The sequence below is a fragment of the Acanthopagrus latus genome, chromosome 24, assembly GCF_904848185.1.
Source record: "Acanthopagrus latus isolate v.2019 chromosome 24, fAcaLat1.1, whole genome shotgun sequence".
NCBI classification, from domain to species: domain Eukaryota; kingdom Metazoa; phylum Chordata; class Actinopteri; order Spariformes; family Sparidae; genus Acanthopagrus; species Acanthopagrus latus.
This window is the reverse complement of record NC_051062.1, coordinates 14,362,941-14,389,490: the sequence shown is the minus strand read 5'-3', so window position 1 is coordinate 14,389,490 and position 26,550 is coordinate 14,362,941. Positions and strand designations below refer to the sequence as shown.

The following is a 26,550-nucleotide window of genomic DNA, read 5'->3' as shown; positions in this document are numbered from 1 at the left end:
CAGAGTCCATGAACAGACTGAATGTTTCTGACTGTAAATGCTCATCATCTGTTTTCCTTGTGGTGTCGTCATGAAATACATCTGATCTTTGTCTGTCTGGTACAAAATAGTAAGTGTTGCCTAATAACAATACAATCCAATTACAACAGGTATGAATTATTGTGATGACAGCTGTGCTGAGGTGCATGATTATATCACAGGGTTAAAAAAGTCCCACACAGAAACAATCACAGTGTTAGATGGTACATACACACACCAACGACAGAAACACGAGTGTGTTAACCAACACACACATGCAGAGGTCTTCTTTACTTCTGTATTCTGGACTGTCAGTACTTTGAGTTTTGCAGCTCTGCTTGCAGTGGCAATATAAACATATATTGTAAAGGAGACACATATTGCAGCGTGTCTCCTGGAAATCATGCTGGTCTGTGCTGGTTTTTCTAGCAGGCAGAGAGGATCAGTCAGTCAGCTGATCCCTGATCTGTGGTTCTGTGCTGCAGGCAGAACAGAGAAACTTCCTCAATTCTCATAGTTTCTTTTTATTGTGACAATGTAAAGGGAGAGTGTGAAGTTCCACATGTTGTGAAGAAAACACGTGAATCATCAGCTGATCCAACAGAATCCACTCGTCCGCTTCATCGTTCCATCAAGTTTAACAGAACCACATGTTGGCAGGTGACACTGTGCACCTTTAACTCCCTGCAGCCACAAGTGGACATTAGAATAAAGTGCTCAGTGCTTCAGCTGTCAGCCACACTGACTCAGTGTATCTGAAGTACGACACCCGCCACATTAAAGGAACAGTTCACCCAGAAGTCAGATCCAGTCAGGTGAAGTGTCGGCAGCCCACCAAACATTTCTGGATCTCCTCCTGAACATGTGACCGCAGCGGTTCTGTCCGAGGCCGTGGAAGCCCCGATATCCCAAACTGATGTGACCAGTTGTTGACGTCCTGTTTAAACTGTTAACCTGCTAAAATCACATGTGTTCATGTGGGAGAACGCTGCAGCGAAGCTCTCCTGTCAGCTGCTGCTCACAGCAGACCATGTTGGTGTAGTGAAGGAAACAAACGTGTGTCTGATGCTCATTAATGTCACTTTGTGACATGAAGAGTGTTTATCTCTCTCTCACTGGACAGGCATCACACTCAGAGGGAGGAGAAGGTTTAATGTTCAACCTGACGTGTTCAGCTGCAGAGAGGTCGGTTTATTTAAGGTTTACTTGTTCAGACTCAGTCTGACAGAGTTCAGGCTGCAGTTCCTGCAAATCTCCACCAGATGGCAGCAAAGTCCAGAAGGTGAAATATGAACTGAACGGATAGAAAATCCTGACCAATCACTGCAGCTCATAGAAACACAGTCAGACTGTGAAGTAGAGATGAGGTCAAACCAAACATGATGATTTGAACACTATGTTAAAGCCGATCCATGCAGGAATATGTAGAAGTGTCTGATCATATGATAGAGATCAATAATGGACGACAGGATTGATGTTGAACGGACTGTCATTGTTTTGTGTGTCGTTGTGTGACAATGATCCGATATTGATGGTTTCAGTTTGAAGCTTTGCTCTCGTCCTCCTGTTGGCTCAGCAGGAGAAACCAGGGCTGGAAATTTTGAGGTCGTGGGTTCGATTCTTGATTGAAATTTGAGGGTCGACGTTCAAAAGAGTGAAATGTGACAGAAACAAAGCGCGTCAGTCAGATCCAGGAGCTCAGGCTGATAGAGGTCTGGTCAGCAGGTCTGCAGGTTGTGGGTTCAATCCCTGGGCAGGTGTGGTGATTTTTAAACCTGATGTCCAGAACAAAGAGTGAAATTGTGTCAGAATCAGAAGTTTATCTCCAGCTCATTAGCTCAGGAAGATAAAGTGATGCAGTGAAGTCTGCAGGTTGTGGGTTCAAACCCTGACTGAGTGTTGAAGGCTGGTCTCTGATCAGCAGCTCAGGTGGACACTCTACAGCTCACAGTTTGATCTCAGGACACTCACTGACTTTTGAGGTCCAGCACTGATAAATGAAAACTTGACAGCGCTCAGAGAAGAGATGTGTAAAAGCTCCGGAAGAGTCCTATGGTAGATGTCCAGGTAGCTCAGCGGGTTGGAGGGATGTTGTGGAGTTCTGAGATTCAGAGTTCGACCCTTGATTGTTGTTGAGTTTTGAAACGTTCAAATCAAAGAGTGAAAAGCTCCTGAATCTTTATAAACCTGCAGTTACTGAGACTTTCCTCAGATTAAAACGCTTTGTGTGAAAACAACCTGCTCTGCTGCATTTACACTCTAACAACACGCTGCTTGCGTGTCAATGGTCGTTTTGTCAATAAAGCTAGTTTGAATCGAGTTGAGGCCGTTTGCCCAATCAGAGGTAGAGACGTCACACTTCCGGTCTGTCTCGTATGGCCCCAGTCAGCCAGCAGCTCTCTGTTTGTCCACCGACATGCTGACGGTCGGACGCTTCGTGTGAGCAGCAGATAACTAAAGTAAGTGCTTCATTCATCTGTTCCATGTTTTCACCGGCTGTCTGGATACTTCGCATGTCGCTCCAGCGACAGTAACCGAGCTAACACTGCTGTCCGTGTGGCTAACTAACAGCTAGCTGCCATTAGCTTGTTAGCTCCGCTGTGTTGTGCCGTGAACAAACCGTTTCAGTGAAGAATGACGCACTCGGAGTGAAATGAAGCGTTTACGTGAACGTTTGGACTCACATAATGTTAAATTGAGGGTCAAGAACGCTTCAAATCAGGGTATTTGACGAGCGTTTTCCATGCTAGCTTAGCAACGCTAGCTAATGAGCACTGATTGAAAGTAACTGAGTGCAGCTGTGCAGCAAGTCTGCATTTAATCAGGTACAAATTAAACTCGTTTGTGTCTAAATCTCAAACAGCCAGTGACGAAATAAACCAGGTTTGAGTTCCTCAGGTACCATATTCTGCTACTTTATTGTTCCACTCTGCTTGTACATTTGATTTAAACACACATAAGTAGGCGAGAGTTGGACTGAAAGTTTATTATTGAAACAGTTGAGTCAAGCAGCTCTTTGTGTGGACTAGTTTTCCTGCTGCTTTATGACTGAACATGTAACATTTGTGTTAAACTTGTCGTGTTTTTTCTTTCAGATTCCCTCTATGGCTTCTGGAGCGGGTCCGAGAGCGACGGGCACAGCCGGCAGCGACTTCCAGCACCGGGTCGCTTCACCCGACCAGATGAGGTCCGTTCTTTTTGCTGTTCCAGTCTCATCCCTCAGAGGGAAGTGAGACTGTGAGAAACATCAGATCCACCTGCCTCATAGGTCTGCAGCCAACAGTTTCAGATGCTCATTTTTGCTACTTTTTAGAAGTGTTTTGTGCTTAGCTTTAGCATCCAGTGCTAGTACCTGTCTGACATCATGAAATAAAAACACCATGTTTGATTCAGTTTTATTGAGCCACAATGTTGAAATGTGCAGTTTTATCCTGTTTGATGCATTTCATGGAAAGAAGCTCAAGATTAGCTTCATTTCTAACTTTATCCAAAAATATTGTAGCATTTAAGAGTTGATGTGTTAATTGTTTAATGACAAAGTGAAATAAAGGTCACAGCTGACAAAGAACATGCAGTCAAATGAAGTTTACTGTTGTCTGCAGTGAAAACAACTCATGAATACAGAATTGGAGACAAACACAGGAAACAAATTCAGACTTGTAGTGAATTTATTGAAATGTTACAAGTACCAAATAACTTCCATACACATTAAACACATTAACATTCAAACATGCTTGAAAAATGTAGAATATGTGTAGAAGAAAACACAGCAGCCTTTCACAATAAAATGTAGTTCAGCTGTTTGAACTCCTCGTCTTCTACAGGAACTGAGACCAAGATGGAAAAAGTCTGTTTTCTTAGAATGATTTTAAAGTAACTTTCAATATGTCAACCATTAATGCGTTTCCAAGTACAACACTGTTATACTTGGAAATGCATTAATAGTTGACATATTGAAAGTGAACAAAGAAAACAGACTTTTTCCATCTTTGTCTCAGTTCCTGTAGAAGACGAGGAGTTCAAACAGCTGAACTACATTTTATTGTGAAAGGCTGCTGTGTTATCTTCTACACATTCTACATTTTTCAAGGATGTTTAAATGTTAGTGTATGGAAGTTATTTGGTGTAAAAGACATGACGGTGAGTTCCCTCTCAGGATCTGACGCACCTGGAAGAAGAAGAAACAAAGTTAAAGTCGACTGTTGGCAACAAGAATCTGACAGATAACAGTTAGTTCCTCATCACAGGATGGTTTTCAAACGCCTCGTCTGTTCTCACCTGCTACCTTTTCACCAGCGAGTCCTTCAGGCCTCGTCAGCTGGACGGCAGCTGGTTTTAAAGTTCCTGGTCCCGGGGTCGGCCCCTCTTCTCATGGTGCAGGGCTGCGTTTCCTCTGAACGTCTGAAACAAATCAAATGCAGACAGAATCAGACAGAAACACTACAGGCTGTAGAAAGTGACACGAGCCAGCTGAGCCTGGTGTCCCACGTACCTGCTGATGGTTATCGCTGTGCAGCTGCTCGCCTGGCAGATCTACTACAGCAAGAAGCTGCTGGACCAGAGGTTCACCTGCACACAGGACCAGAAGAAGAAATCAGCTCATCTGAGCTTCTGTGAGGACAAAGAGGAGCAACTCCTGTTGTGGAGTAAAAACTCTCCCTATACGGTGAGGCAGTATTATTGTGGAATAAAGCTCACGTGCAGTCAAACGTGGTTTACAACTAGAGTCGACTGTCCAGGTGACGTCTGCTGTGAACAGCAACTCATGAATATATAATGTGGAGCAAACTGTTGGAGGTGCAGATAAACTAACCCACCACAGATGATCTGTTAGAGTCAAAAGTTCAGGATTTCAGATTCTGTTCAGTTATTTTATTGAAGATTGAGCGTGATGATTTGGAAACGGTTCATTAGGTTTCCTGTAAAAGAAACAAGCAGAAATAATTAGTAACAAACTCAGACTGGTGACTTTACAAAGGAAATTCATGACTGTAAATTCTACTTTGATTTAACCAACGTGCTCTTTAGCAACACTGGAAGTGCATCAGAAGTGACAGTCGACCATAATGATCATTAAATAGAGACCCAGTGGACCAACAGCCCAACAGATGTGATCCACAAGCCAACAGCAGCTCCCAGAATGTGTCCAAACCTAAAGTAGCATCACGTCCACCAACACCAAGTCATGACATCACTCACCTGAGCAGGTACGCACGCCACACTGAGGAACCAAAGACTGACTGTGTGGCAGCAGCTCAGCTTTATAGGCTGCAGGTGGCTTGATTGGCTGCTGCAGCGGCCGGCCCCCGGAACGTTCCATTTCTGTGGGGGAGTCTGATTCTCTTTGAACAACTGGAGTTCCAACGCCTCAATTCACTGATTCAAACAATCAGTCAGTCAAAGCTTTATTGTCATGCAGTTTCTCCAGGATCAACAAGACAAACACAAACACACAGTCAGAGCTGAATGCTGCTGTCCACCTGTCTGATCAGCAGCTCAGGTGGACACTCTACAGCTCACAGTTTGATCTCAGGACGCTCGCTGGCTTTTGAAGTCCAGCGCTTAGAAATGAAACCTTGAAAGCGCTCAGAGAAGAGACGTGTCCAGTAAAAGTGTGTGGAGAGTCGGACTCTTTCTGAAGCTGCTGCTCAGAAGAAGGAGTGGAAACCTCTGAGAGACTCTTTGCTTGTTGCTTCCTGTGAGCTCAGCAGGTGAAACCAGGGCTGGAGGGGGTCGAGTCCCCTCCCGAGGTTCCTCACAGGTGGAAGCAGGGGGTTATGGGACAATTGTCCACATTGTTTGCTTGCTGATTCTGAGAGAAAATGGACAGATGTTGGACTTGGAGCAGAGTCTCCTGCCACCTGAACAATGCTGTGACCCTGGACCGCACGCTACAAACAAATGGTTTTATTCAAAAACACATGTTGCAACACGAGCAAACATGCTGGCAGTCTGGAACAGGATCAGCTCCCTGGACAACCTGGAATCAGGAAACACACCTGCAGCCAATCACACAGAGGGTCACTGAAACAGAAACATGTATGAGGGTCGTAACAAACCCCCGTTAAAACTACTGACAACAACTCAGCAGGAAGACCAGGAATCTCAGGATTACCAGCAAAAATAACAAAGGCTCAATAATAAAGTGGCAAAGTGCTGAAAACGCCCGACAGCTTTGTGGTCAGGGACGACTACAGGAACTGGGAGGAGCCGCCCTGAAACTCTGACTTCCAATCAGCTCCCTGGACAACCTGAAGTCCCTCACACACACCTGCAGCCAATCACACAGAGGCTTGTTGGAACACAGACCAACAATAGAAAAAGGTGAATAAATGCGCCTTCATTCATTCTTCAGATGACTGAGATGTGAACACTGTGACCTGCACAAGTTCAGAGCTTCTCCAGCAGAGCCCCAATATAACTCAGTGGGATGAACTCTTAGAAGTCTACACTTTGTTTTCAAAGCTTTTCAGAGCGGTGTGCCGTTTAGCTCAGTTGGTAGAGCAGGCGTCTCATGTACAGAGGCTGCGGGTTCGAGTCCCGGCATGGCTCCTCCTGTCTGTCAGACCAAAGGTTGAATTTTCCACGTCTGCTCCTCTTCACAGAGTCAAATAGAACAAATCCAACATCCTGATGTCTCCGACTGCCAGCCAGATACTGAACCCACCGTACTACAGGGTCCACTTCACATTTGGACCTCTTCTCTGGACGCTGCTGACTTTCAGCTTTTTAATCGGACTATTATAATAATTGAAGCCAAAGAAGACTCGAACCCGCAACCTCCGGACTACTAACCAGGCTTCTATCACACTGAGCTAACAGATCTGACTGCTGCTCTTTGTTTCTGTCACATTTCACTGTTTTCACCCACGACCTGAAAACCTGCAGCCCTGGTTTCACCTGCTGAGCTCACAGGAGGACGAGAGCAAAGAGTGCAGTGTGTGTGTGCAGCCACCAGAGGGCGCTCTGCCCCTGCAGATATGTGTTGGGTCTGTTGGTGCTCTGCAGAAAGACAGCATGGAGCAGGAGGAGCTGCCCAAACCAACGAAGAAGAAGCTGGAGGAGGAGGAGGAGGAGGAGGAGGAGGAGGACACACTGGAATGTGTTTTGTTTTGTTTTTTCAATGAAAGTTTTTATGTAACATTTGCAAAATGTACAGACATTCAGACAGAACAGGCACTGAGTGACAGACATATAAAAAAGATTTTTAAAAATCTTAATATAGAAATAATAGTTGTAATTGAAATAAAATAAATTAGTGTATATAAGGCATTTCTTATTTGGGGGTACGTGAAAATGACTTTAGGTATATTAGTGTGCGCTCACTTTTCTTATTTGGCAACAGTTTGTAAAGTCGATGTAAAAAATAAACTAATTTGTGAAGACATTAAAGTTTGGGAGGGACTTGGAAAATTTACTCTTGTGGATGTGGAATTTACCTATTAAAATCATGAAGTTTACTGTGAAGCAAATTGATTTGTCATTATATTCTGATTGATAGTTTGATGGCATCAGAGACAGAGTTTCACACAGTTTATAAAGTGGCTCCAACTCAACAACTCACTGAACCCGCGTTGCCAGCTGGGAAATGTAGGATTATCGTACCACAGACATCAAATGATCGTATTTGGAGGGAAATGATCGGACAGCCGTCATAACCAAAATAACAAGTTTATTGATGCGCTTTAGTCACTCTAGTGTTGAATAGCGTCTAACAGGCAGAGAGACAAAGAGAAACAGTATTCATGATAACTGACAAGAAAATAAAGATCTGGCTTCACATATTACATTTTATTTTCAGAGCTACAACATGTCTCTGTCCTCAAAAACTAATAAAATCAACAAGAACATCACATGTGCAAACTTCAAAGTGCCTGCTAGCAGCTTATAACTTCAAATAAAGTGCATATATAACCTGCTGTATAATAACCTGGAAAAGAGGGAAGCACAGCAGACAACAGGCCAAGGGCTACATGTGTTTGTTCCGAGTGAAGCAAAAGTCCAACATCTAATGTGGACAAACACTAAGTGGTGTGTAGCCCTGATCGCCTCGGTCTCCATCAGCTGTCCGGGCTGCGTCACGTCACGTCTCCGCCTTTGGCAGTTTTCTGAATGAAGAAGAGCGGAGAGCAGACTACTGTTTAGATTAATGACATGTTACATTACATGGCAGATGACTAGAACCCTGTTCATCATGTGCATGAAACAGTTCAGGCCATCAGCTGGCTCATTAAATAATGAATGCTGCTGACCTTCAGGTTCAGTCTCCAGCTGTGAGTCCCTGTCTGAGTCTGCTGCACCCTGCTGGGTGGGGGCAGTCCTCTTACTGTTTACATCTCATGTTGTCATGGACCGCAGCATTGTGGTTGTTGGCTTCAAACCGGCACATCCACCTGCCATCTTCACACTCTCTGATGTGTGCATGAGCCCATTAAGGGCGCCTGTGAAAAGTCGGTTTGGTGGTTTTGTTTTCATTAGATTTACCTTGGAAAACACACGTTCACAGGATTCTTTCTCTTTGTGTTTTTTGGATTTGCTGTGTTTTATAATACAGTTCATTGGGCCACCAGCTCTGTCTTCAGCACCGGCAGACAGCTTTGCTTTCCGAGCCTGCAACAGGTCTCAACCAGCCGGCGAACTGGCTCTCCCGCTCTTTTCTATAGTTTGTAGGCGATGCTGCTCACTTCGACTCTGCCCCGCCGTCTTCTCAGCCTCTCCTCCTCCTCCTCCTTCTCCAGGTTCTCTCAGTTTCTTTCCCGCGCTTCTTCCAGACCGGCTCTGCTTCTTCTTCTCTTCTTTTTCTTCTTCTTTTCCTCGCTCATGGGGGGCGGGCACAGCGGACTATTCAGCCAATCATGACCGTTGTTCTGAGGCAAACGCATGCACGTCACTCGTAGCTCACATTTAGAAAAGCACGATTGGCTGGAAACTTGTCACATGGAAACAGATGCCTTCAGGGTTCACAAAAAAACTCCGACAGACAACCACACATTCACGGAATGGTCAAATTATCGGATATTTGGCCTTTTTTGGGATTATTGATCGTACATCGTACAGAGGGCAAAATTATCGTACAAATAAGATAATTATCGTACACCTGGTGACACTGTGCTAAACTGACACATTTGTTAAGGGAGTCTGGTGTCAGAGAAGTCGCCTATATTGTTCCTGTTTAGTGTCTTTGTAACATGTGACATGTTCAGATCAATAACATGTTTCTTCTTTCATAAATGGAGTGTAAATGGTAAAATCAGTGTAAACAGTGTGTTCAAACAGCTGATCAATGTTGGCAGGTAAGACTTTAGCACTTTAGACACAGAAGCAGACAGGCTGGTACAGACATGCTGCCACAAACTGACACTTTTTACAAGGAGACAAACAACTTCAGCTGAAAGATTTAATGCTGAATTTACAACAAGGACACAATAAGTCAGAATCTGTCAGAGACACAGTTTCATAATGTTTATAAAGTTTGTTTTAACTCAACAACTCACTAAATCTAGAGTTTTTTAAAGGGAGTCTGGTGACAGAGAAGTCGCCTATATTGTTGCTGTTTAGTGTCTTTGTAACACGTCACACGTTCAGATCAATAACACGCTGAATGAAATCTTCAGCTGATCTTCTGTGTTTGTCAGTCGAGCTGCTTCCTGTGAATTCCTGTTGAACAAGTTTACATTCACTCACAGTTACTTTCTAAAGTAATCGATTACTTGTTGGTCTTCAGATGTCGTGTTTTGTCTGAGTGTTCAAACGTTCACATTCATTTTACAACAGAAACACTGAGGACTTTAACTTCTCACTGTGCAGTAAGTCCTGATGTCACAGTGATGTCACAGTGATGTCACAGTGTGGCGTCTGTAGAATAATGACATCATCCTCTTACTACCTGGTTCAGTATAAACCTCACTGTCTCTGCAACACGTCGTCAAACTGTTGTAAATGATTGTTAACGACCACAGGAAGCATCTAAAATGTGTCGGGACAATCTGACGAGGTTCTGGAGGTCCACATGTCAAATCAACACACTACATGTCACTTCATGTGTTCTGGTTCCTTTAATATAGCATGAAAACAATATGAATTATTTAGTTTCCACACTGACAGACAACATGATGAGGACACAAGTAGACTTTTATATTCAGCTACTTCAGCAGAGGAGAAACATTTCAGTGACGCTGTGCGACATCTTTCAGTCTGATTATAAACTCGTCAGCTGATCGTTTCACAAACAAAGTCACATTTAAACAAAAAGGAACAATTTGTACAAGTTTTGGACTCTTTGCTCTGAACATCAACATTCAGAAGCATCAAACATGAGCTCAAATCTCTTCAGCGCTTGTTTAAAAACTTCATCGGGACAGTTTAGTTTGTGATCTCTGAAAGAGTTTCAGTATTTCATCCGGCTCTCAGACTTCCAAACATCTTCAGCCAACCGGCTCAGACAGAGAAAGACTTTTCTCACAGCTGTTTAGTTTGACGGACCAGATTCAAATCCAACAAACGTCCTGAAAATACAGCCGGACTTCAACAGCCACAAAACACTGAGAGAAACACAATGATTGTCATTCAAATGTGTTTTCTTCTCATATAATAATCAGACAGAAATGAAGAGATGTTGTGCAGTTTATGACTCTGTCACTACGGACATAATTACATGTGTTAACCAACACCATCAAACTTTTAGTTTCATCATTAGAAACACATGAAACAAGTCAGAGTGTTTCAGGTGGAGTGTCGAGTACATTTGATCAGATTTTACTGTCCATTTACAACTTTGCAGAAGAATCTTTTCAATCAGTTTGAATCATTTTGTACAAAGTTGATGATGAATTTATTACAAGAAGCTGAAAGATTGATGTGACTGTGATCCTGTACAGACTCAACTGTTCAGCACTGACAATGTTTCTGTGACAGGAGGAGACTCTGCACACTAAACACCACACAGACTCACTGAGGAGGAACCAGAACTGAACCACAAGAACCCAAATCCAGGATAAAGAGGTTCAGTGAATGTGGTGTTGAAGGTGTGGAGGAGGATCAGTGAGTCAGAGGAGACTATGTAGAAGGACAGAGTGCCAGCAGGACAGTCCACATACACTGCTACTCTACCAGAGGAGGAGGAGGAGGAGGAGGAGGAGGAGGAGGAGGAGGAGGAGGAGGAGAGGAGTGTGTGTCTGTTATTGTGACAGACAGAGTAACGACCATCATCAGAGCACCACAGACTCCAGGACTGATCATTCCATCCAAACACACAGTCATCTCTATCTCCTTTCCTTCTGATTCTTCTGTAACTCACTGATATAGAAACTCTTCCTCTCCACTCGACCTCCCAGTAACAGCGACCAGTCAGACCAGTTCTACACAGAAGCTGAGGCCACCAGGACTCAAACCTCTCTGGATGATCAGGATATGACTGATCCTCCTTCACACACGTCATCTTCCTGTTGTTGTCAGACAGTTTGATCTTTCTGCTGACTGTGTTTGTGTCGACTGTGAGCTCACAGGAATCTGATGGAGAGAAAAAGACACAACACAGCTGCAGTTATTAATGTGTCATCAGTGTGATGATGACATCACAGATGTGAATGAGTGATGTCACAGTGTTTTGATGAATGACAGTAAAAAGACACTCACACTTCCTCAGACCTGGTGTCAACCATCGGACTCCAGCAGGCTCCACCCTGAAAGGAGGAGGGGGGTCAGAGCAGCACATCCTCTTTCAGCATGCAAACATGGACATGACATGACTCTCATACACAGAAACACAATCTGTCCATCAGGCTGCTTCTCCCTGTTCTCCCTGAACCTCTTCACCTCTGCCACTCTCCTCACACACTGAGAGTGAGCCACAGGATGTTGGTGTGTGTGAAAGAGGACGACAACATCTGAGAACACACACAAACCTCTTGTTGGATTTATCACTTCCTCTTTATTTTATTGGATGTTGTTGCTGTTTCCTGTGGGCGACCTGACGCTTGCTGTTCGATCCAATGTCAACTTGTGCTCATGTTTCTATACACACTGAACAAAAATATAAACTAAATGCAACACTTTTCTTTTTGTTCCCATTTTTCACGAGCTGAACTCAAAGATTGAAAACATTTTCTATATACACAAAAGAACCATTTCTCTCAAATATTGTTCACAAATCTGTCAAAATCTGTGTTAGTGAGCACTTTTCCTTGGCAGCACTTTATATTAAAGTGTTGAAAGAAAACAGCTCCAAGATGTGCAGAGCTGATCTCACATGGCCCGGTAGCACCACATCACTGAGACCTGAAGAGAAAGCAGGTCGGAGCCACTACGGGTGAAGGAGACTCGGCACGGTGACTTAGTGAAGGTTTCAAACCCAGAACCTGTCTCCACTGATCCGTAGTGTCTGTCCCTTCAGTCACTTATTGTTCAGTGTGTTAATGAGCAGCAGGATTTGTTTGTTGGCTGACTGACAAAAGTTTGGACAGGATGAACTTTTGGACCTGATCCACTTCATCCATTAGTAAACCTGATGTTCCTGCAAACACAAGATTAGGGCCCGGCTACATTACAGGTTTCAATTTAACAACCAACGTTTAAGACAGAAACAGCTTCCCTCTGTGCTCTCAGGTCTGTGATGGATCAGTGTCGCCCCCTGGTGGGTAATTAGCTGAAGTACGGTCAGAGACACTGGAGGACATCAGAGGAGGTTTTAGAATATTTCATGTCGTAGTCAGAGATCGTCTGAAGTGAAGTCTTTATTTCTTCACATAGAAACTTGAGCACATCTGTTCTGTTAAAATATATATTACATGTCCTGTTTATTCTCACTGCATGGCTCAGGCTGCATTCACAATGTACATTTATCTTTTTATTTACTTTTCTAAATTCAAAATGTCTTTATTGGCACGATGTCACACAAACATGTGGCCAAAGCAAGAAAAGAAGAAGAACACTGTAGTGTAAAGACTAGTACAGTAGATGAAAACACAACATAGATATAAGTGTAACCAAAGCTGACAATAACAGCACAACACTAAATAATAAGTGTCATCACATATAACATGAACAACTGTCAGCTGACTGTCACTCACTGTCCCTCAGTTTGTGGCAGCAGAACATAGACTGCTGCTGGATCACAGCTCTTTGGGTTCTCCACTAGTAGGACTGTTCATGTTTCTCCATCTACTGGCTCAACAAACCCTCTGTAATCTATTACACGTTGAACATGTAATCTATTACACGTTGAACATGTAATAGATTACACGTTGAACATGTAATAGATTACACGTTGAACATGTAATAGATTACACGTTGAACATGTAATAGATTACACGTTGAACATGTAATAGATTACACGTTGAACATGTAATAGATTACACGTTGAACATGGTATAGATTACACGTTGAACATGGTATAGATTACACGTTGAACATGGTATAGATTACACGTTGAACATGTGTTTTATTGTACAGGCCTGATCTGTATTTGCTCTTTACTGTCAGGTTGGGGTTTAGGGGAAAACTATGGAAGGGAAAGGTGGACCCAAACGCAGTAAACACGGGAGGCAAGGATAAGGAGAACAAAAGGCGAGCTTTAATAAAGCAAAAGCCGAGATGCAAAAAAACCAAGGCAGACAAAACAGGGCAAAAAAGCAAAGTAACAACCGAATCAGCCAGGTAAAGTAACAACTTAAAGGGCAAGACAAAGTAGCAACAGAAAACAACTAGACAAAGTGCAAACCAAAATTCAAAGTTCAACTTAAACATGGAAAACTCAAAACCAAGACATACCAAATGGGACAGGAGCATGGAACAGGAACAAGAGCAAACAGAAAACCAAAAAAAGCAAACAGAAATCAATGACCAGACAAAGAGTGAGGGGAAACACAGAGACTAAATACACACACACTAATGACATGACGAGGCACAGGTGAGGAGAGAGGAGGAAGGAAGCCAGGTGAGATAATGAGGGGGAGGAGCACAGAGGAACAGACCAGGAGGGAACAAGACAACAGACAGAGGGAGCCAGAGGGGAGAACACAGGAGAACTTAAAGGACACATGAGGGCAAGGAAAAATCAGAACATGAGACACAAGACATGGAAAAAGCAAAACATAACACAAGACATGATACAAAGATGTAAATTAAATACAAGAAACCAAAAACCAGACACAAGAACAAACAAAAACAAGAGTCCTGACATTTACATCAGCAGATATGAACTAAAACAACAAGGTGTGTACTGAGTTCACTGAGCTTCATGTGAATTGTGCGACTATACAAACTGATATTATATAATATTGTGTCTGTCACTTGTCAAAGAAACAAGTCAACATGGTGACTCCTGTAGTTATTTCTCGTGTCTTTAGAACAGAAAGACACTTTTCACAGACAGTCACCAGGCTGCCGCCTGTCGACTCGTCTCCCTGCAGTGAGAAACACTCGCAGTCTGCGACGTCTCTCCAAAGCTGCTGTGTCAGATCCTCGGCCATCACTTCACAGCGCTGTGTAACTGTTCTTCTTGATCGCTGAAGAGATGATTGATGATAATATTTCTAGTGTGTCTTTAAAATCCTGAAACAAGGAGTCAGCTGCCTCTTTTACCGTCTTAGCACCTAACAAAGTGGAACAAACCAAACAAATGGAGCCTGTCAGTCAGCACGGAGGGAACAGCACCGTCTGTATAAACACACTTGCTTCGGTGTCGGCCTCAGATCGCTTTTCAGAGGGAAGTCAGTGTCGTACTTTTTATGAACAGTTCTAAAGTGCCTCTCAACATTCCCCTTCTTCAGAATAGTGATGGTAGCAGCACGTTTGCTCAGGCATGGTGACACGTGACGCGTGAGCCTACAAGAAGATCTCTGACTGGCTGTCCTGTCTGTCAATCAGGAGGCATCGACTCCACCTGTTGTAGAGCGCCCTCTGGTGGACGCCAACACTCATAACATGACTGAAGGGTGTTTCATCCGATTAGATTTTATTTTTCAAATATTCATTTATTGGCCATTATAAATGCCGATATCGATAGTTTGGAAAATCCCTAATATCAGCCGATAAATCGGTCGGGCTGTTATCTCCACTTTCACTAATATTCTACGACACATATTTAATAAACTTCCCTGTCATACTGACCTGCATGTGTTGTTGTACTCATGTCTATTATACTATAAACACTAAAATATATCTGCCTATGATGTTCTATCTTCCTGAGTTATGACTTGTTGGATAAATGACACATTTTAGAGGAAGCATCTGTCCTGCAGTGGTTTGACTTAAAGGCAGGAACACACCGGCCCAACTGTTGGACGTCTGAAGCGTTTGGAGAGACTCGGGCGAGGTCGGGAACAAATCTGTTCGGGGTGTTCAGCTGCGTTGGAAGCTCCGTGTCTGCTCCGATTCAACATGTTAAGTCTGAGGTTGGCTGTCGGCCGTCTGAGCCATTGGATTCTCTGATTGGAGGTGTGCTAGTGAATCAGCACAGTGTGGGAGGGCAGAATACTGTGTGCACTTTGGTTTTCTATTCACTCTGTTCCATCATTTCTTGTTTTCATGTTTTGCAGTCCTGGCATGAGACTAGCTGTTATTGTGTCCGTTCAGGATGAATTAATGTGTTCGTTTGGTAATGCCTCGCTGCATGTTTAGTATGCAGCTGTTTTTGTCTGAAATAGTTAAGTTTTGTTTTGATCCAAAGTAAAGAGAGTTGCGTGCATGAACCTCTAGTCCAGCGTCTTTAACACTAGAGTCACCAGCTTATTGCATCTCTTGAAGTGCAGAACGTCTACGCTGCTGTGGAGCTGGCAGCACGTTTAAACTGCAACAGGTCTACACTCACACAATGTATCATAACGTATATCCACTTTACAAACTGCAAGTCCTTCTGCTTCATGTTCCACCTGAACAGTTTACATCTAGAGTTACCACAGCGATTTTTATCCGTAGCTTCATGAAAATACTTTTCACGGTTTGCTTTGTATGTGTTGTCAATATTTTACTGTTCATTAAAACAGTTAAAAACACTGTACACAAAAACTAACAGTAAACTATTAACATAATAATAATGCCAGTGTAGCAAACAACTCCTGTCCACAGGTAAGTTTTCCTTTGTTCCTCCAATTTTCTTTTCTGCAACTGTCACAGTCGTAGCAAAGAAATTTCCTTTTATCCTTGAATGAGGCTGTGTCTTGGACCTCCTCAGATTTTGGCTTGTTGCATCCTTGATGTCTCCAAATAGTGGATCTGTTATGATTTTTACCTGCCTTTCCAGGAAATTCACCATGTCTTTAAAGGTAGCTCTTTGTTTGTTTTTCTCCTGGAGATCACAGGCCACTGTTCTCCATTTATCCATCAGCCGGTAGGGCATTTTCCTTATGATGGCGAGCATATTAGCTGGCATGTGAAGGTCATGCATGTAGCTGACGTCCTCCATGGCGTTGCAACATCCTCTTAGAAACAGAGTGTATACTTGTAGAGCCTTTGTGTCATCTAGTTTTATTGATGACCATGATAGAGCCTTCTCCATGTAAGCTGTAGCAATTTTATGCTCATGTCCAAAATGCACTTGAAGTAAAAATTTAGCTTTCCTGAATCCTCTGTCAGAGGTCATATGTAGGCAACTCCTTACTAGTTCTCTTGGCTGTCCTCTTGTGTATTGTTCCGGATAATAAAGACAGTCTCTGGGATTTTTGCTATTGTTCTCAATACTGTGTTCGAAGGATTTAATGAATATTTGGTACTGAAGTGGGTCACCATCAAAAACTTGAATATCTTTCTTGGACATGGAAGACAGGCACTGTTGTTGGACTAATAATGCAGTGATTTAATTTTGCTTTTCCAAGACAGAGACTATATTATTCTGTTCACCGTGACTTGAAACAGGTAGTGTAGTTGGAGATATCACATTTGCATGTTCACTTGGATTCCTGTTGCTTAGTTGAGGCGTCGAGGGACCTGCGGTGAAAGATTGGATTTGACTTGCAGCTGTCCGTAACTGTTATTTTTGTTGTTTGTGGATCACTTACACTGTGCTTTAGGGGTTTTTGTCCATGTGTATGTATCTGGGGTACAAAAGTATCTGTTTCAGCATCAACTGTTTTCTTTTGTTGTTGTCCTCTCTCGAAATATGATTCCATACCATCAGACACTTTTGAGAGGTCACTTTGTACACTGGATCCCTTTGCAGCACTTAGTACATTTATTTTGGCCATTGTAGCAGCAATGTTTGCTTCCAGTTCCAGTTGCTCCTTTTTCCTGCTCAGCTGTTCCTCTTGTTCCTCCAAGATGTGCTTGTCCTTCAACGGTTTTTGTCGTACCACAAGAGCAGCCACTTCAGCTTCGGCCTTTAAATATGCAGATGCTGTACTTGAAATTTTAGAACTTGAGCTGGACGAACTTTTCTTGCTTCTTCTGCTTTCAATATTTGACACACTGTCACTTGGTTGTATTTCATCATGTACATCGGATGTTGCCTTAATGTTCAATTGGTATAAGGGAATGTCATGTTGGTCAGTGTGGATAATTGTTTCTTTTAATTCAACAGGTGCCTCAGGTGAAGTTGGAGAAATATCTCTATCTTCAGCAATCAATAAATCTGCAGTCACATGACCTGTTTAAGGAAACGGCCTTCCAGTTTCAGACAACCATCGATTAGCATCGTCCATAAAATCTGTTTTGCATTTTGTCATGTGTTTGAACCAGTCACGCTGAGTTTCCTGTTCCTTATGAGGAAGCATTACAATAACTGACTCACGTGCATCCTTTGCACTGTCGTACAGATGGGTCAGTTTCTCCATTGCGAATTGCACATCCTTTGCATTTTCATCATTTTTTATTAGCTCTTTAGTTTCCTTTATGAGCTCTTTAATTTTTCTCACGTTTGTTTGCTGTTCTTTCTGAAGACTGTCAATTTTGTAAGCCAAAGCCTTAGCTGTAAGCTTGACCGGTCTCCTCTCATCCGTTTCATCCACTCCTTTAGTGTCACTCATTTTGCATTTTCCAATATGTGCATTTCATCCATAAACACAGCAAAAACACTTCACTGATAAACCGCATTCACTATTACTCAAAAGTCGCCAACACGATTTTCCACTGCATTTTCAATCTCAACAGCATGCGGCAGTCAGCGTGTAACAAGCAGTCAAACCAGTTCCAAAATCTCCAAAGACGCGTCGCGCAACGCAGGCCAACCAACAGTCCCCAATGGACAAGCGACAACTCCTCCGACTGTGTTCAAGCTTTTGATATACACAGAGGGAATTAAAACAGCCTACCTCTTCCAATGGCGATGGGATGAAATCCTGTCCGTGCCATGTCAAGGATGTATAAATTTTTTCTTTGACTAAGATGTAGCGTCTTATTTAATTTATAAGTAGTCCGCTGAGAGGCAAAGCAGGCTCCTTTCTGTGACTCGTTGAATGAAAAACTTTAGTCCAATTCCAGATATGTTTCTTGGGTTTATTAACGAAAGTTATGATCAAAATCAAGTAGAAAAATGATGGTCAAAGTTACATCAAAATTACAGTCAAAGAAAAAAATATAGGGCCTCCCTCAACCTTCTTTGTCTACTAGAGCGCCCGCGAAAAAACTGCGCAGGTGAAATAATGTGGAGGCCCAACCCAATTCCTCTTACCTGAAATCATAACAAGATGACAAAAAACAAACAACAATAGTAATAATAATGATGTGCACTGCCTAAACAAAAGTAAACAATCCAAAACAGATGCGCATTTTGGCTCCTACAGCCAGGACCAAAGGTTTCCCAGCAGAACGCTGCATTGAGAGATGATCATTGTTATTCACTTCACGTGTCAGTGGTTTTAATGTTCTGGTCAGTCAGCGTAAACATGTTGAGTTGGGACCAAAAGGATTTGCAGTTCATAAAGTGGATACATGTCATGTTACAATGTGCAAGTGGAGAATTATTACTAAGATGCAGTTATGGGCAATGATACATAAATATTTCCATTTTATGGTCAACAAGTATTCATGTTGTTGGCAAATGAAAAGGGCGTCCTACATGTCTGACTGTTTACATAATGCTCAAATCCATAATTAACCAAAACAAGAATATGTTTCCAGCTATTCCACCTCTATCACATTAGCCCCTTTTAGATAGGAAAGGTGGCACATGTGCAGCAAGGTAAAAGCAGCAATGTGCCACCCTGTCTTTCAAAAAGGGAGGTGTAATATTCCTTCTTTTCTAAAAACCTTCGACTTGGCCACCACTGGGGTAGGGGTAAACATGTGACGTGACGTGAAGCACGAAGCAGGTTGAATTTGTCTTCAAAATAAAAGCTTTACATTGCACCCCATTGGAGTTTAGAGCTGGGTTCTTAGCAGGGGTCTTTTAATTTGAAAGCGACCGTTAGTAGCTCGCCACTACAACAAGTGGACAATTAAGACAGCTACAGAGACCGAGGAGACGCTGCATCTCCTGGATCTCGGCAGGTGTCAAGTTGCTCATCTTGATGTCCGCGGATGAAGTGATGGACTGACTGCTGTGATCAGCTGTTTCCTGGGTTTAAAACTCACCGGCTGTGGGTCGCACAACAATGCAGGTCATCGACACCTCCTTCCATCTCACACAAAGGCCAGCACACCGACAGCTCATATTTACGTAGCAATGGAGGTGGCAATAAATTTACCATCTGAGGTTATCTGAGGCATCATATTGCCAGAACAAAACAGACCCTGATTTTAGTGCCATCTGTCGAAATCCGCAGACCTGGCCGCAAAAAGGACAGCCAAATTGCCCAGTATATAAACGGCTACTGACTGTGGCTGCAGCAGGACTCTTCATACCTGAGAGTGTCCAGTCTCCAGCCTGGATCCTTCAGTCGAGCAGACAGCTGCTTCACTCCTGAGTCTCCTGGATGATTGTAGCTCAGGTCCAGCTCTCTCAGATGGGAGGGGTTGGAGTCCAGAGCTGAGGCCAGAGAAGTACAGCCTTCCTCTGTGATCAGACAGCCTGACAGCCTGCAGACACACAAAACAACACACATCACAGATCCGCTGAGGGTCCTGATGACTCAGAACACAAGACTGTAACTGATCTGATGGAAATGCTATCAGTTTTCCAAACATTTGTTCATGAGCCAACAAACTGTACAGATTAAAATGATGACCTGATGATGGAGCTAAAAGAAAAGTAAGAGGATCACAAAAATATTTACAGTTCATCCTGACAGGCGCATGAATGTCTGAACCAAACGGGTCCGGCTGGCCTGACAAACCCGACCGGGCCTGCAGGTTCAGGCCGGGTTCGGGCTGAAAAAATATGCAAATGAGCCAGGTCGGGCCTCGGGCTTCCTTTTTTATAAAACACATTTCAAAAAACACATTTCTTGCAGGTTGTAAATTATATATTGTTTGTTGTGAATCATCACTTTTCACGTGTGGTGAAGAGTAAGTCTGGATGCTGCTTCATGGGGAGGGGCAGACGCAGACCTGATACCGCTGTGAGACGTTCTCATGCCTGTTGAATTTCCATTTGCTGTCAAGTGCATGAGGAAAACAATGCAGACGCGCGTGGGGTCGGGTCCAGGCCGGGTTCGGGCAGACAATTCATGCTGGTGTGTCGGGCTGCGTTGGGTTCGGGCTTAAAAAACCGTGGGCCGGGTCGGGTTGTAATTTTCAGGCCTGTTGAGAACTCTAATACAGTGGTTGTTGAGATTAGTACATCGGGACCAAAGTGCAGAATACACTGACTGACCCACATTTTATATAAAATGCATTCATGCTTCCATCAGGAAGAGATGTAATTATTTTGGTGATCTTCTGACATGTGAGATACATTTTTTCATTTATTTTGTTTACCCTGTCTGGTTTAGGCCTGCTCTGATTGTACAGTTACATGAAATAATTAAATAATGAATCCTGACCTGAGAGTTTCAAGGGCACAGTGTGGACTCTTTAGTTCAGCAGAAAGTAGCTTCACTCCTGAATCCTGCAGGTTGTTGTTACTCAGGTCCAGCTCTCTCAGACTAGAGGACTGAGAGCTGAGAACTGAGGACAGAGCTTCACAGCTTCTCTCTGAGAGGTTACAGTAACTCAGCCTGAACAGGAAATAAAAATAAGAACATGGTAAAATGTTGTGTTTTACTGAGACAGTATCAGTGTTTCAAACACTCCAAACTATTTTCAGTGTCATTTCCACATCTCCTTATATTGTCTTGAATACACCAGCCATTTCAAAGACATACTTGATTAAGTAACTACTGTGTTTACCAAAAACATATACACATGTCAAATACATTATAAATTAGATCAAATAAATGCAGTTTTCACAGAGAGACAGAGTGGTCAGGTCACTCAGTGTCTCCTGAAGCTGTGAGTTTTGTGTATGTCACAAACTATGCTAGAATGCGGTTCAATGCTTCTTAGTGTTTAAATAGTTTTGGCACATGAGCTCTGTAAGCCCTACAAGCAAGGGGATGTTTCTGCTGTTAATCAATGAAATGATGACATCAATCAGGATGTGTGTCTAAGTGTGACGCTGTCTATCGCACTGAAATGGAGCAGAGATCGACTGATGGAATATGTCACTTCACAGGGTTTCTTGGCCTGCTGCTTTTTGTGGTTGTAAATAAAAAAGGAGTTCACAGGAAGGACCCACTGGAGTAGGACCGTCTCTGTGAACCAGAACTCCTGATTTACAAATCAAGCACTGGATACCAACAGCTTCCCCATGTGGCTCAAAGGTGTACTGCAGATAGAAATCTTAAATTAAAGACTATGAAGGAAAGTCGGCTAATTTATTTGGCGACCCAAATAGAATCCTCTGACCCAGTCTCTGGGAATTACTGATATATATGATTTCTTGACTGACTGAATCGAGAATAACAGACATCCAGGTATCAAAGTCATATGATATCAAACGTAAATGAGGTTCTCCATCCTCATTCTACATGTAGTGCAGGAGTTGAAGTAATGAAAATTACATATACATAAAATAAAACAAGTTTGATAGCAAAAAAATCTCAGTTAATTTTATATAGAAATATATAAATGATTTTATTACAAACAGTGATCTGACCTCAAACTTTCCAGATTGCAGTCTGGACTCTCCAGTCCAGGTAACAGCAGCTTCACTCCTGAATCCTGCAGGTTGTTGTTACTCAGGTCCAGCTCTCTCAGACTAGAGGACTGGGAGCTGAGAACTGAGGACAGAGCTTCACAGCTTCTCTCTGATAGGTTACAGCAATTCAGTCTGGATAAAGAATAATGAGCAGAATAAGAAATTAGTGATTCTATTTGGTTTAATAACAGCACATTTACTGCATTATGAAGAAACTTGTCCACACTTACAGAACTTTGTTGGAGGCTTTGACCACTGGCAGCAGCCTCAGAAGAGCCTCCTCTGAAGCAGAGTATTTCTTCAGGTCAAACACATGCAGATCTTTTTCTGATGACAGTAAGATGAAGATCAGAGCTGACCACTGAGCAGGTGACAATTCATCTGTGGAGAGACGTCCTGATCTCAGGTACTGTTGGATCTCCTCCACTAGAGAACAATCGTTCAGTTCATTCAGACAGTGGAACAGATTGATGCTTCTCTCTGGAGACAGATTCTCCTCAAACTTAGTCTTGATGTAACCGACTGTTTCCTGATTGGTCTGTGAGATACTTCCTGTCCATGTCTGCAGACCTCGCAGGAGATTCTGATTGGTCTGCAGTGAAAGACCCAGGAGGAAGCGGAGGAACAAGTCCAGGTGTCCATTTGGACTCTGTAAGGCCTCGTCCACAGCACTCTGGTAGAGACGTTTCTCTGCAGATTGACGGTCTGCTGTTTTTTCCTCTACCAGCAGATTGACTCCAGAGTTGATGAATGTCAGATGGACATGAAGAGCAGCCAGAAACTCCTGAACACTCAGATGGATGAAGCAGAACACCTTGTCCTGGTACAGTCCACTCTCCTCTTTAAAGATCTGTGTGAACACTCCTGAGTACACTGTGGCTGCTGTGATATCGATGCCACACTCTGTCAGGTCTGATTCATAGAAGATCAGGTTTCCTTTCTGCAGCTGATCAAAAGCCAGTTTTCCCAGAGACTCAATCATCTTCCTGCTCTCTGGAGTCCAGTGTGGATCTGTCTCAGCTCCTCCATCATACTTGACCTTCTTCACTTTGGCCTGAACCACCAGGAAGTGAATGTACATCTCAGTCAGGGTCTTGGGCAGCTCTCCTCCCTCTCTGGTCTTCAACACATCCTCCAGAACTGTAGCAGTGATCCAGCAGAAGACTGGGATGTGGCACATGATGTGAAGGCTTCGCGATGTCTTGATGTGGGAGATGATTCTGCTGGCCTGCTCCTCATCTCTGAATCTCTTCCTGAAGTACTCCTCCTTCTGTGGGTCAGTGAACCCTCTGACCTCTGTCACCATGTCAACACACCCAGGAGGGATCTGATTGGCTGCTGCAGGTCGTGTGGTTATCCAGAGGCGAGCAGAGGGAAGCAGTTTCCCCCTGATGAGGTTTGTCAGCAGCACATCCACTGAGGTGGACTCTCTAACATCAGTCAGGATCTCAGTGTTGTGGAAGTCCAGAGGAAGTCGACACTCATCCAGACCGTCAAAGATGAAAACAACCTGGAACTCTTCAAAGCTGCAGATTTCTTTGGTTTCAGTGAAGAAGTGATGAACAAGTTCCACCAAGCTGAACTTTTTCTCTTTCAGCACATTCAGCTCTCTGAAAGTGAATGGAAATGTGAACTGTATGTCCTGGTTGTCTTTGTCTTCAGCCCAGTCCAGAGTGAACTTCTGTGTTAAGACTGTTTTCCCGATGCCAGCCACTCCCTTTGTCATCACTGTTCTGATTGGTTCGTCTCTTCCAGGTGAGACTTTAAAGATGTCTTCTTGTCTGACTGTTGTTTCTGGTCTGTCTGGTTTCCTGGATGCTGTTTCAATCTGTCTGACCTCATGTTCATCATTGACCTCTGCAGTCCCTCCCTCTGTGATGTAGAGCTCTGTGTAGATCTGATTCAGAAGGGTTGGGTTTCCTGCTTTAGCGATCCCCTCAAACACACACTGGAACTTCTTCTGAAGGTTGGATTTAAGTTTACGCTGACAAACTGCAGAATGACTTTCTAAATAAACACACAACAAACAAGATCATTAAGTTACTTATGAAGAAAATATGACAAGTTCCTTCCCCTAAAGATTGTAAATATAAACAGATTCATCATCATCAGACTTCAGTAATTGTCTCATTGATCCATCATGTTAAATCTTTAGAGAAATCCTCTTACTGCTCTGCAGACGGTCAGCCAGCTCCTCCTGCTTCATTCTCCTCAGGAAGTGAAGTGTGATCTTCAGAAATGCCTCTCTGCTGCTCCTCCTCAGCTCTTCATCCTCACCATCCAACACCTCCTCATCCTCCCTCTGACTCTCTGGGTAGCATTCTGGGTAATCTGAACTCAGAACCTTCTGGAACTTCTTCAGCTCGTTCTTCACAAAAGTCACAATGTTCTCCTCCAGCAGCTGAAACAGAATATTATGTGAATGACAACATTTAACATCAGATCCATGTTGGACAGATTCACCACTGGTCTGTAAAGTGCAGCATGGAGATTATTGTGAACAGACTGGATGTAAAAGTAGTTGTTGTTCATGTACAGACCATAAATATGGAGTCCAGGTGTGTCTGATGCTGCTGGACAGACGGACCTCTGGGAACCTCTGAGCTCTCCTGGTCGACTCTGTGGACGAATCATGAAGAATCAGTCACATTTAATTTGTCTGATTTGCATGGGTCTAAAGTTACTTATCGACTTTTTCTTTTGTTGCTTTTGGCTGATTATCACCACAACAACTAGCAAATGGGGATTTTTGGGTCTATGGCCCGGGGGGTGGACACTGGCTGAAAAGGAAGCCGAGGCAAAGGCCGGAGCAGGTCAGCAGGGCAACAAGATGGCACAAAGGACTGAAGCCCTCAGGAGGTCAGGCTGGAGACTGCACCACAGACCAGTGGCTACAGAACAGAGCAAGAGACTGAAGACAGTTCACCAGGACTGAGGCTTGATGCTGTGAAGCAGCAGGACTGGAGGTGGCAGCTGGAGGTCTGACTGTAGTTCAGCTTATCTTAGTCAACTCCTACCTCACACTGCTACTTGTTGCAACACTGATTATTTCCTCTGCTGTCGTAGCAAATTGAATTTCTCCTTTGAGGGATCAATAAAAGTTCATCTTATTTCATTTTAAATCGTGTGGGAACAAATGCAGATACAGAGAGGCAGTTAGAAAACAGGAAGGCAAGCAACAAATATAGTCAGAGAAAAGTCCAAAGGGCAAATCAGTCAGAACAGTTGAAGACTTGCAGGAAACACAGGAGCAAAACAGACACACCAGAGAACAGTGAGGAGAAAACACTGGCTTCATGGTGCGTTCCTCTGCAAGATGGAGGTCAGTATTCACAACTTCCAATCTAAAAGCTTCCCAGTGGATCTGATGGAATAAAAAACATGGACGCTCACTGCAAACAGGTGTTTGAATGGAAAGTCTGTGAACTTCAGATCAACTACAGCAGCTGATTTAACAGTTGAGGGCACTTTAAGAAAAGACAGGAGGAGTCGGCTGCTAACACATACTGTCAGAGACTGAGACTGAGCTCAGATCAGCTGAATCAAAGTGAGAATAACAACTACAAACTGTTTTACTGCACGTTTCACCAACAAACACTATATGAAGTCAAACATGATGAAGAGGTTAAAAGTAAATGTTCACTTTGTGCACTGTCGTTAGATTTTTTGACAAATGGCCACGACTGACATGTCTCTACCTCTGTAGTCACATGACCGAAAACCAGACCTGATGATTTGATGGAGGAACACAGTGGAGTCACAATTATCCACTTAAAACATGAATCAGTCATATTTTCTTGTCATTAACAGCTCACCTCTTTACAGCAGAAGGATTTTCTTCTTTGAAATTAATGAGACGACCTTTTGATCGGTCACTCTTTAAAGACACACAGCTGGGCTCAGGTCCTGGTCCAGGTCCAGGTTCAGGTTCTGGTCCAGTAGAGGCTGATCTCCTGTTAGATAGAGTAGATGACACAGAAGCTTCTGTCCATAAAATAGTGGAAAACATCAGGAATAAACCTTCAGAGAATATTGGACCAAACTAATTCAATAAAGTGAAATGAAGAGTTGAAGACTGGTTCTATTGGGCAGCTTTCTAAAGTGAGAAGATAAATTTAAGTGAAGAAGAATGAAGCTGAAAATAAACATCAGGTTTCAAAAAACATCTTTCTCCACAGTTAAACCATGAATCAGTGAAATTTTAATGTCATTAAGAGCTCACCTCTTTACAACAGGAGGTTTTTCTTCTTTAAAATCAATGAAACGATCTTTTGACCAGTCACTCTTGAAGGACACACAGCTGGGCTCAGGTCCAGGTCCAGGTCCAGGTCCAGGTCCTGGTCCAGGTCCAGTGGTTTTAGAGGGAGGGCCTCCCTCCTCTCTGTCCTCACACTGATTCATGCTGCTCATCTCACACACACTTTCATCCGGAGAGGAAACACAAATCATTCATCTGCACATCAAATGAAATCAGCCTTTGGCTC

At 43.2% G+C, this 26,550-nt stretch overlaps 2 protein-coding genes and 1 long non-coding RNA gene across 3 annotated transcripts in view; 1 reads left to right on the top strand and 2 right to left on the bottom strand.

Moving 5' to 3' along the window:
• The first annotated feature begins 2,331 nt into the window (after positions 1-2,331).
• Positions 2,332-3,586, top strand: LOC119015308. The gene is made up of 2 exons (XR_005073276.1): positions 2,332-2,477; positions 3,114-3,586. It is a non-coding gene; the product is annotated as an uncharacterized LOC119015308 (long non-coding RNA).
• A 7,037-nt stretch (positions 3,587-10,623) lies between these two features.
• The window catches only part of LOC119015196 (NACHT, LRR and PYD domains-containing protein 12-like), a 208,229-nt gene continuing 192,302 nt past the window's right edge, over positions 10,624-26,550 (bottom strand). The window contains exons 12-16 of the mRNA XM_037090983.1: positions 22,025-22,198; positions 20,871-21,044; positions 19,792-19,965; positions 11,653-11,699; positions 10,624-11,526 (exon numbers count right to left, since the gene is read on the bottom strand). Coding sequence (XP_036946878.1) covers positions 10,949-11,526; positions 11,653-11,699; positions 19,792-19,965; positions 20,871-21,044; positions 22,025-22,198 — 1,147 coding nt within the window. The 3' untranslated portion in view covers positions 10,624-10,948. The remainder of the gene's footprint in view (positions 11,527-11,652; positions 11,700-19,791; positions 19,966-20,870; positions 21,045-22,024; positions 22,199-26,550) is intronic.
• Positions 22,293-24,663, bottom strand: LOC119015228 (protein NLRC3-like). Its single transcript, XM_037091052.1, has 3 exons — positions 24,607-24,663; positions 24,236-24,467; positions 22,293-24,073 (listed from the first exon to the last, which is right to left on the bottom strand). The coding sequence occupies exons 1-3, from the start codon at positions 24,607-24,609 to the stop codon at positions 22,293-22,295; spliced, it is 2,016 nt and encodes a 671-aa protein (XP_036946947.1). The 5' UTR covers positions 24,610-24,663.

Bases quoted from the DNA above. Each gene is read 5' to 3' on its own strand.
- LOC119015228 (XM_037091052.1), bottom strand. The intron at 24,074-24,235 runs GTAAGAGGATTT...GTGTTTATTTAG, and splicing joins GGCTGACCGTCTGCAGAGCA to AAAGTCATTCTGCAGTTTGT.